At 43.2% G+C, this 11,788-nt stretch overlaps 1 protein-coding gene across 2 annotated transcripts in view; it reads right to left on the bottom strand.

Annotated features, from left to right (window-relative positions):
• Septin14 (septin 14) overlaps positions 1 to 10,664 on the bottom strand; it is a 29,802-nt gene extending 19,138 nt beyond the window's left edge. For both annotated transcript variants that reach the window (XM_087579345.1, NM_001368669.2), the window contains 5 exon segments: positions 10,546 to 10,664; positions 9,808 to 9,876; positions 4,315 to 4,432; positions 3,339 to 3,534; positions 2,422 to 2,608 (listed from right to left, as the gene is read on the bottom strand). In XM_087579345.1, coding sequence (XP_087435471.1) covers positions 2,422 to 2,608; positions 3,339 to 3,534; positions 4,315 to 4,432; positions 9,808 to 9,861 — 555 coding nt within the window. In that variant the 5' untranslated portion in view covers positions 9,862 to 9,876; positions 10,546 to 10,664.
• Between the last annotated feature and the right edge of the window lie 1,124 nt (positions 10,665 to 11,788).

Below are 11,788 nucleotides of genomic sequence, written 5' to 3'. Positions count from 1 at the left end.
TAGCCGTCATTCATTTAACCATTTCTCCATAATTGTGTATATTAACCAATCTCCCTCATATACCTTTGCTCTACCAATTCAAAGCTTCATATGTTTAAGTCCTTTATACAGTGCAATGAATAGATATTAGCTTTGAGCTCAAATCACATTTGTTCAAATCCTTGGGCAAGTCCCGCATTTTCCAAACGTGTTAAACTGAGGGGAGGTGTGGATCTAATAAATGAGTAGAAAAAAATAAATGAAAAGAATTTAATCTAAACTTGTAATATACATATTATAATTAGATATTATATAATAGATGATATACTATATATATGACCTATTATGCATATATATGACATATGATATATAATATAGTTAACCCTCTATGAGAATACATGCTCACAACAAATTCAAGCAGTGGAGATGAAAAATGAAAATAAAGTTTAGAAATGAAAGAATTCTGGCATGAGTGCTGACCTTGAGGAGAAGTTGAGGAAGCTGTGAGCAGTGTATCCTGTGTCTCCATGCAACTTTACTATAAATGGCCACTTTTAAGGTTAAAAACTTAGTGGTCTTCTAGAAGCAGATGAAAATTTTAAATTCGAGGTGTTAAAGAGATTGAGAAAACTGGAGATAAAGCGCCCATCATCTATTGTCCAATCCCTGTCCTTATGAATAAGGTGAGCCTAGCCTTCAGTTAACTCTTCCATATAGCATGGACCTCTGTGCAAACTGGAGAACAGGCTGAATATGTCAGAGCAGAAGGACAGGATCATGTACACGGTTAAGGCTCTGGTCATTCCTCCAGTACATTCTAGATAAGAGGGAAAGTCACGTATGTACATCATGTGGCTATAGATACATGCTATGGGCAAGAGCCTAGAGCCCCTCTGTGCCTCAACTACAGGACACCCTCTCCCTTAAGAACGAAGCCATTAGTTCTGGCACCTAGAGCAAGGATCTTATCTTGGCCTTACACCAGAGACTCATAAAAATGTTAAGAATCTTCTAAAACCCTAGAGATAAGAAGTCTGTCAAAGGAAGTCCAACTTCCTATGTAGTACCTGTAATCCCAACACCTGGAAGGCTGAGGCAGGAGGACCATGAATTCTAGAGCAACTTGAGCTACAAATCAAGTCCCTCCATGAAGAAAGTCCTCAGGTTTCTTAGTATCCCTCAAGGTTTTGTCTGGGGTCTGTCTGTCTAGAGCAGACTGCAACTACCTGTGTGTTTTGTATGCTGAGTCTCCACTGAGAGAATTTGAAACCAGAATCAGAAAAACTTCATGTTTCATTTGATCAATGGTACCAGTCAAAGGGCTCATAGGATTATTTTATAGTACCATATGGTAAATTCAATTTCAAAAAAACATACACAAATGGCTGTCATCTGATTAGAATTTAGTCACAGGGGGGAAAAATCGTTTTATTTTAGTGTTTTTTTTCCTGTATCTCTTTCTCTCCAAACAGGTAACATTGTTGTTGTTTTGTTTTGTTATTGCTGCTGTTGATTTTTTTTAAAGATTTATTTATTTACTATATACACTGTAGCTATCTTCAGACACACCAGAAGAGGGCATCAGATCCCATTACAGATGGTTGTGAGCCCCCATGTGGTTGCTGGGATTCGAACTCTGGACCTCTAGAAGAGCAGTCAGTGCTCTTAACCACTGAGCCATCTCCTTAGCCCCATTTTTTTTTTTTTGAGACAAAGTCTCACTCTACAACTCAGGCTGCCTGAAGACTGTGCAGTCCAGGCTGGCCTCAAACTCACAGCTATCCTCCTGTCTCATCCCTGTAAATGCTGAGATCGCAGGTGTGCATCCTCATGCTCCAAGCAGTCATTGTTTTAATTAATTTTACCTGGAACGAAAGCCAAAGATGAACTCTATCAAATGTTAAGTTTCCCTTCCCCTAAATTTTATATACGGATGTGTTAACCTTCTATCTCTCAAAAATGTATCAGTGCTTGTAATAGATACTTTTAGGTTAGACTGTTATAGAGGGGTCTAATCCAGAATGATTACCAACCTTACAAGGAGGAGAAACTTGGCCTTGTGTAGGGGTGCATGCTTTAAACCCCAACACTGAAAAACCGAGGCAGGAAAAGCAGGATGTCAAAGGCCACACAGCAAGTTCAAGGCCAGCCTGGTCTAACAAAACCCGGTCTCAAAAAAAAAAAAAATGTTCAAACAGACACCAGAAGCTAGGTCACATGAGGAAAAGCAAAGAGGTGTTTAAACCATCCACTCTATGGCATTTTGTTGGGAACGTCCTAGAAAATCCATTCAAATGCTTTCAAGAGCAACAGGAAAAAAATATTCAAATATATGCACACACACACACACACACACACACACACACACACACACACACATAGTATATAAATATGCTTCAAGATACACTGAACCCTGAAGAGACCCGTGCAGTTCTCACACACCCGTCTGTCGATGCTCTTCATCGTTATCAAGTCCAGGGACTTGAGGGAGTGTCCTGTAGGGGTGATGAAGTAAAGGCAGACGTGGATGCGAGAATCGTGGTAGTCCGGCATGGAGCGCTTGATCTTCAGCTCCTCCTGGAGGTACGCTTCAAACTGAGCATCCAGGTAGTCAACGACTGGCTGGTAGCTAAAAAAGAGAGAAAATTAAACGTTTAGCAGAACATTGCTAAAATCAAAATCTGACCTTTTACTATGAGATAAGCAACACTGTGTGCTCTGAAGAGTTTGCCACTGGATAAAATTGATGCATTTCACAGCCATAAAATAGAATTTCAGGTCCAGGGACAGGGATGGCTCAGTCAGTAGAAGGCATGATATCTAAGTCCTAATCCCCAAGAGTGTGATTTTATTTTAGGGGACATGGGATTACAGATGAAACTTTAAAATTCAAAGTCAGTTGGTCCGACACATTCCTATAATCCTAACACCAGGAGGCTGAGGCAGGAGGATTGCTCTGACCCGGACTAGCCTGGACTACCTAGTGAATGCAAAGCTAGCCTAGGCTACATAGCAAAATCCCAGGCCCAAGAGAGAAAACAAGAATCAAACTGCCTTAGTTAGGGTTTTACTGCTGTGAACAGACACCATGACCAAGGCAACTCTTATAAGGACAACCTTTAATTGGGGCTGGCTTCAAGCCAAGTATGGTGGTGCATGCCTTTAATCCCAGCACTTGAGAGGCAGAGATAGGCAGATATCTGTGGGTTCAAGGTCACTCTGATTCTATATAACGAGTTCCAAGCCAGTCAGTGCTACATAGTAAGACCCTGTCTCAAAAAAAAAAAAAAAAAAAAAAAGCCAAATGCCTTTTGTGCTGACTTTACAATTTATTTATAAACAAGTAAGAAACCACTAACCTGGCTTCCTTGTTTATCTGATCACCATACCCGACGGTCTTCACAACAGTCAACTTCAGGGGAATGTTTCTTTCCAGAAGTTCATATGTCTTCACCTTCAGTCCAACCTTCGAGTAGAAATGGGAAGATTTGGCCTCTTTCAGATTCGTATTGAACAGTGTATTGATCAGAGTTGATTTTCCAATTCCAGTTTCTCCTGTGGGGAATGTAAACATACCATAAAAGTGTCAGCATAGGAGTAGGCTGAGCCTCAACCACTGGCTTCAGTGGGAATGGCATTGTTTGAGAAGGATGAAGGATGTGGCCTTTTTGGAGGAGGTGTGTCACTGGGAGTGGGCCTTGAGGTTTCAAAAGTCCAAGGTGGGGTCGCTCGTGCTTTCTCTCTCTCTCTCTCTCTCTCTCTCTCTCTCTCTCTCTCTCTCTCTCACACACACACACACACACACACACACACACACACACACACACACCTGTGTATCAGGATGTAGAACTCTCAGGTATTTCTCTAACACCTTATCTGCCTACATGTTATTGTACTCCCTGCCATCATGATGATCATGGACTAAACACCTCTGGAACTGTAAGCTAGACCCAATTAAACGCTTTCCTTTATAAGAGTTGCTGTGGTCACAGTGCCTCTTCCCACACACAGAGATCTGTCCGCTCAGCCTTCTAAGTGCTGAGATTAAAGAAACTTGCCACTAGGTGAGGCGGAAATGTTCTTAAATATTTAAACAATGCAGCTAAGAGGAGAAAAAACCAATATATATACATATATGTATATATGCATATATGTGTATTGTATATATATGTATATATGTATGTATGTATGTATATATGTATATATATGCATATATACACACACAAACATACATATAAAAATGGTCTTGAAGATCAATATTATGCTGTTTGGTATCCGTTTAAATGAGTAAGAGACAAATGGAACGATAATTTAAATGCAGTGTCTGGCACTTACCCACGCAGAGAATATTAAAAGAGAATCCTTTCTGGATTGATTTGTTCACCAGCTGAGTGGGCAAACATTCAAACCCAAAATGGCCAAGAGTGGTTAAGCAACGGATGTTCTCATTTTCCTTACAACAGAAACAGAAAGGTTCTCATTAGAATCAGAAATAACATCATTTGAAAAGACAACGCTGATTATGTTTTAAAAAAAAAAAAAGATCAGGACTAGTTATCCCTCTATTGTCTGCTTGATGCAAATGCATGAAGTGAATTTGTGCAAAAAGAACTCACAAAGATGCTCATACTCGTGTTATAAATAATTGAACCAGCCTCTGATCACACTCTTAAGAGGCTATGCTTCTAAAATGCAAGGAAGAAATTGAAGAAAAGAAAACACCATGAGAAACCCCAGGGTAGTATTCTAAAAGATCAATGGCTTTTCTGCATTAAAAGTTTTAATAATATTCAGTGCGTATTTATAGTACAAGGACATAAGGGAGGTATAGTGGTACACAACTGTGTTCCCAGCACTCAGAAAAATGAAAGCAGAAAGATCCGAAGCTACGGGCCAGCATCGGCTTCCTAGTGATTTTGAAGCCATCCCAAACATGGGATCTCTATAGTAGAGAAATCTTCACCAGATGTGGTAGTGCACATCTTCGATCTCAGAGCTTGAGAGGCAGAAGCAGGCAGATCTTAGAGTTGGAGGCCAGCCTGGTGTACAGAGTGAGTTCCAGGACAGCAGGACTGTATAGAGTAAACCCTTTTTTTTTAAGGGGGGGGGGTGATGATAAAGAAAACCAATTACAGCCTGGCATGGTGGCACACGCCCTCAAACCCAGCACTTGAGGGATGCAAAGGCAGGTGGCTCTCCGGGAGGTTAGGTCAGCCTGGTCTAATAAAGTGAATTTCAGGCCATCCAAGACTACACAGAGGAAGCCCTTGTCTCAAAACGAAACGAGCGCCTGTTAATATACGTGGCACAGACAAAGTCAATTGGAAATATAAAGTTAAGCAAGAAGGGGACTGGAGAGATGGCTCAGTGGTTACGAGCACTTCCTGCGCTTTTGGAGGATTGGAGTTTGGTTTCCAGCACTTACATCTTTTATCTCCAGCTCCAGGGAAAAGGACTTCTCTTTTGGCCTCTAAGGGCATGTATATGTGTGTGTATACATGCATGTGCCTACCCACCCACACATATACACACAAACACATAAATAAATCTTCAAAAAGCTATGCAGATGGCTTCAACTTTAAATTCTTATACACCCTTTGAGGACAACACATCTTATACCGGATTGAAGAAAGAAACCTTCTGCTAACGCTACCACCCAAGAGTATTAGAAGGGGGGTTGGGGATTTAGCTCAGTGGTAGAGCGCTTGCCTAGGAAGCGCAAGGCCCTGGGTTCGGTCCCCAGCTCTGAAAAAAAAAAAAAAAAGAAAAGAAAAGAAAAAAAAAGAGTATTAGAAGGTACACCAACATTTACCTAAATAACTGGCTAATTCTAGAAGACGGAAAAATAATTCAAAAGAAATAAATATATTTTTGTGAATAATCTAATTCATTTTACGCATGGAAATCTGTCACAAATTTAAAAATTCCACAAAAACATAGTGAAGATATATTTATTACAGGGCTTTTTAAATGTTAATGCACATTAATTGTATCAATCAATGGCTGTCGTGCCTGCGTCCACCCTGCACTGGTCAGGTTTATTTACTCTGCTCTCATTTTATTGTTGTGGGTCACCACAATGTAAGGAACTACATTAATATTAATTCCCAAGTTGAGTCCCAAGGCGATAGAATGGAAGTCTGTAGGCAGTGGCTCTGACGTTCTGAACGCTGAAGGTTCTGTTCCCCAATTGGTTCTTGATCGATCAATAAAAAACACTCACGGCCAATGTGCTGGGTTAAATGGGCAGGACTTCCAGTTTTCTCATGGGCGGGCTAGCAGATGCAAGGGAGGAGAAGAAATTTGACCATGCTTTGGAGGGAGAGAGAGTCACCAGCCATGTGAGATCACAGGTGGTATGGGTTCAATAGCTGAGGAAGGCTTAGAAGAGCCCGCCCATTGAGCGAAAGCATATCGAAAATAAGCCTCTGTCTCTGTGTGTGTGTGTGTGTGTGTGTGTGTGTATGTGTGTGTGTGTGTGTGTGTGTGTGTGTGTGTGTGTGTGTGTGTGTGTGTGTTTCATTTGCAGATCCAAGGGAGCATGGACGGGGCTGGTAGAGCAGTCCACCCGGAGCTTAAATGGGATAGTAGGAACTACACACTAGATTGTACCACAGATCTTCTGACACTGTAGCTGATCCAGAAGCTCCATCTGTGATGGTACTGTGATAGTTCGCCCAGTGTTAGCTTTTACTCACCAGGCACTGGACTCTAAGCTGAAGTCCTGTGGTCCTGTGCTTGCTATCTCCCCTCCCCCCCCCCCTCCTCCCCCCTCCCCTCCACTCCCCGCCCCTCCCCGCCCCTCCTATCCCCTCCTCTCCCCTCCTCCCCCCTCCTCCCTCCTCCCCTCCTCCCCCCTTCCCTCCACTCTCCCCTCCTCCCCCCTCCTCCCCCCTCCCCTCCTCCCCCCTCCTCCCTCCTCCCCTCCTCCCCCCTCCCCTCCTCTCCCCGCCCCTCCCCGCCCCTCCTCTCCCATTTCATTTTTGCCTTTCTTTTTGAAACAGGGTCCCTCTACATAGCCTTGGCTATCCTGGAACTCATTATGTAAAACAGGCTGGCCTTCAACTCAAAGATCCACCTGCCTCTGCCTCTGCCTCTGCCTCTGCCTCTCCCCACCGCCCCTGTTCAACTTTCAATGAATAGGATTTTGTCCTATAGTATGATACCTGAAATTTGGGTACTGAGGCTGAAGGCAGCCTCCTGGTTACCATGGCTGCTTTCTAAACTGATTAGTGTCTGCAAAGGACCTTTACAGTCTTAGGGATGCACTCGGGGTCCACATCTCAGACGGCGGGTGTTGAAACTCAAAATAGGAGTCCATCCACTGGGCCCATGTCACTGTTATTCAGTCATGGAGAAAAAATGTATCACATTTTGTCTCATGTGAAGAAGCTTAAAAACTAAATTACTTGAAAACAGAAAAGTGCAGGGCAAAATCCTAGCCGTTGTAAATTGAACAGGGCTGAGAGTTGTGGTGCATGCCTTTAATGCCAGCACCTAGGAGGCAGAGGCAGGTGGATATCTGTGAGTTCAAGGCCAGCCTGGTACCACTTTCAGTGCCACTGCTACCACTGTCAGACTAGCCACAAAAGGATACTGAGCACTCATGGTTGTGTGCACCACACTTGTGTGAACAGCTAGAATGTCCCCACCCCTAGTGTCCCTCAGCAACCACCTCTCCTCAGACAATCACAGCATGAACTGTCCCCAAAGCCATTAATTACAGTCATAGATGCTGTAGAGAGACAGCCATGTCCAGTTGGAATCAAAGTCAAGACACACACCAATTCAAACGCCAAGATACTACTGTGGCACTTTTAAACGTGATCAAGACAACTGACCTAACACACATACAAATACGAATGCAGATGCATAGGAAATACGGTTTTTTAAGTAACCTGGCGATTCCAAAAGAACACAGTAACTTTCTAGCAATAGTTCCCAAAGACCATGGTATTGAAGGAAGGTCTGGTGAGGAATTCTAAAATGTTTTGGTATAGTTATCTAGTATGCATTTTGGTGAAAAAAAAATACAGAGAAGGCTTGAGTAAACAAAATCAAAGATGAAAAGGGATCCATTCTAATAGACCTCACAGAAATATAAAAGGACATTAAACAGATCCAAGATGGCAGGTTAGAGCCCTCAGCACTCACCAATTTCTCCTGAGGATTGAATCAAAACCTAGAGGGCTGCCCAAAAGTTCAGACAAGCTTGGAGAAATTCAAGAGACCTTAGATGTGGAATTGAGGGAGCCCCAGAACTAATGATGCAGCCACTTAGCAGAGAACAGGGTCAGAAATGAGGGAGAACCTAAATGGACCCATCAAAGGAGTCACACTGTACTGAAATGCTGTCCCTTCAGACAGTGGCAAATGGGATCCCCATAGAAACTGACACTCAAGAAATTCTGTGTTCTTGAGCCAAGTCTGTGGTGACCTGTGCCTCTCAGGAGGCAGAGGCAAGGGTAGCCAGAGCCAGCTTGGTCTACAGAGTGAGTTCCAGGACAGCCAGGGCTGTCTCAAGAAAACGAAAATGAAGTTGTGTTCTCTAAGATGATACTTTTTTTTCTTTTCTATTTTTCAGAGCTGGGGACCGAACCCAGGGCCTTGCACTTGCTAGGCAAGCGCTCTACCAGTGAGCTAATCCCCAACTCCCTCTAAGATGATATTTACAGAAGCATCATGGGGAGCTATATTGAGAAGATCCCTAAACTTGTTTCTCTAGGAGTCACAACTCCTGGTGTTCCTGTCACTGGGAGCCCCCCTCAGTTGAATACCAATTCAACCTTGAGACACAGTTTTCCCTTGGTGGAAAACATCTGCTACAAACCCACTGAGAGCTTCTTGTAGTTCAGAAACTGGTCTGTGACACCTAGAGTAAACAAGGACTGATTTACTTCAAGACTGGCAGCTCAGAAAGTCAGCTGGGATATCGAGAAAGAAATGTTGTGAGTCATTTCACACAACTACTTTTTGGCAACAAGTTCCCAGAATACCAGAGCTGTGGAAGGCAGATTGATGGGTAGAGTTTCAGTAAATTAGAAGTCTTCTGCACATCGAAGGAAATGGTTGACAAGTGAAGAAACAAACTACAGCTTGGGAGGAAATCTTTTCCAGCTAGTCATCTGACTGGAGATCGATTAACTAGAATCTCCTGGTCTTGGGGTTGGGGATTTAGCTCAGTGGTAGAGTGTTTGCCTAGAAAGCGCAAGGTCCTGGGTTCGGTCCTCAGCTCCGGGGGTGTGTGGTGGGGGGTGAGAATCTCCTGGTCTTAGGGAGAGGCAGATCTCACACAGCTGTAACAGGGCCTCCTGCCTTCCCTGGGCTTTCCCATCTGGGAAGGAGGGGTGCAGAGGGTGGTGCCAGGAACAATATGAATAGCTCCAGACAGTGAGTGGGTCTCTGTACCTCTTTCTCCCTGAAGTACTTTGTTACAGTGATGCAAAACTTTAAATCTTGATGTAGTCTCCTTTGCTTTTAAATGAGTGTTTTGCATACACCTGAACACAAACACATACCAACAGAGTCAAGAAACATTGTTGAGGGAGTTGGGGATTTAGCTCAGTGGTAGAGCGCTTGCCTAGCAAGCTCAAGGCCCTGGGTTCGGTCCTCAGCTCCGAGAAAAAAAAAAGAAAAGAAAAGAAAGAAGAAGAAACATTGTTGACTATTGTTTAAACTAGCTTTTCCATTTAAGTCTAACCAATGGTAAGGTTTGTCCGCTTCCTAGTCTCTTCTGCTGTCCAGACCTGAATCAACTTAGAGTCAATTACTTTGAAACTGCTTATTGAAGAACATAATACACAGGGATATACAAAAGAGGCACTCAACTGGATCTTCACTGCCAGGGGTTTGCACCAATGTGTTGATTGGTTTTTCTGCCATGTCAGACTGAGAAGGCTGAAATAAAGAGAAAACTTCTGTCAGTTCCACCTACAAAGGTCCTATTCTAATTTGACCTCAGAACTTTAGAGGATCCAATACAGAAACTACCACAAACTGTGCCCTTCCAGTCACACTTCTGACTTGTTTGAAGTTGTAGCTTTCATCCTAAGCCAGCTTGCGTGTTCTCAACAGCGTAGTCAATAGATAAAGTAACGTCACCTCACCAATGATATCCAAAATGAACAGATTAACCTCTCTCAAAATCAAGGAGTTACCAACATCATCTTTTTAATGGATCATTTTTAGCTAGCTTTGAATTTCGCGGTGATGTTCCACACACACTTAACAGTATACCCAGTCCTCCACTTAAATGGCTCTGAGCATGAGAAAAAGAAGTCACAGGACAAGAAGACACTCAGAGTGATTTCGAGTCCCAGAGGGGCTTATGCCTGAAGCTAAAGTTATGGCCACTGAAGGAGAATTGAAGAGAGGAGAAACTAGGTATGTTGCAAAGGGGAAGCAGGCTTCTAGACTCTACACAAAATTCTCTAGGAACCAAACCAAAGCCAATTTAAAATTTTTGAAGCACCTTTATGCAAAGATCACTGTACTATAATGATTTACCTCCCGCAGTAGTTAAAGGACATCTAAGAGCCTCAGATGCAGAAATACCAAGTAACTTACCTGCCCCGGGTCTCAGCTGTGAAGTGCGCAGTCCGAACAGACTCGGAGTCTGGTGTGTTCTCCCTTGCTATCTGTGGGTTTGGACCAAATTAATATTCACTGTATTTGCAACAGTTGGGAACAAGGGAGTTAAGGTACAAAGGAGCATGCTGTCCTGATTTCCACGCAGAACAGTTTCAGAAGGCCATGCTATCTACGTTTGAGTACAGCACAAAGATACTGAGAACATGAGGCTTTTAGAGAGGGATTTATGCGGTTTTGTTTTATATGTGTGAGTGTCATCACACACACACACACACACACACACACACACACACACACACACACACACACACGTCCACCATGTGCAAGAACATTGGATGACCTAGTGTTAAATTTTTGGACACTTAAAAAAAAGAATCATATACACTTGTAAGCTTCAATGTAGGTGTCAAAAAAGGCTTCTCTGGTGTATCAAGACAGGGTTTTTCTGTGTATCCCTGGCTGTCCTGGAACTCACTCTGTAGACCAGGCTAGCCTCGAACTATGAGATCCACCTGCCTCTGTCTTCTAACCTAACCGCATCATAACCAAAAAGTAAGTTGGGGAGGAAAGGGTTTATTGGGCTTACACTTCCACATCATTGTTCATCACCAATGGAAGTCAGGACAGGAACTCGCACAGGAACCTGGAGGCAGGAGCTGATGCACAGGCCATGGAGGGATGCTGCTTCCTGGCTTGCTCTCCATGGCTTGCTCAGTCTGCCTTCTTATAGAACTCAGGACCTCCAGGCCAGGGGTGGTATGTGTGGTGAGCTAGGCCCTTCTGCTTCAGTTACAATTAAGAAAAGACTTGCGGAGGGGCTGGGGATTTAGCTCAGTGGTAGAGCGCTTGCCTAGGAAGCGCAAGGCCCTGGGTTCGGTCCCCAGCTCCGAAAAAAAAGAACCAAAAAAAAAAAAAAAAAGACTTGTGCCCGACTTTATGGAGGCATGTTCTTATCTGAGGCATTCACCTCTCGATGACCCCAGCTTGTGTCAGGTTGACATTAAACAATCTAGCACAACTGATCCCTTGTCAACTTGACACAAGCACGTCACCATTAAGCCTTATCCTTTCCTTTCCATTTTATCCTTAAGGTCACACGTTAACACCACCACCATAGAAAATATTTTACAAAGTTAACATTTTTCCAGTCTTTACAAATTCAGACATTTTGAAAACGCAACCTCTTTAAAAACCCAAAGTCTCTTTTAAAAATCTCAGC

This window comes from Rattus norvegicus, chromosome 12, assembly GCF_021556685.1.
Source record: "Rattus norvegicus strain SHRSP/BbbUtx chromosome 12, alternate assembly SHRSP_T2T, whole genome shotgun sequence".
NCBI classification, from domain to species: domain Eukaryota; kingdom Metazoa; phylum Chordata; class Mammalia; order Rodentia; family Muridae; genus Rattus; species Rattus norvegicus.
Note: the sequence above shows the minus strand (reverse complement) of the source record. Positions and strands in the feature narration are given on the sequence as shown.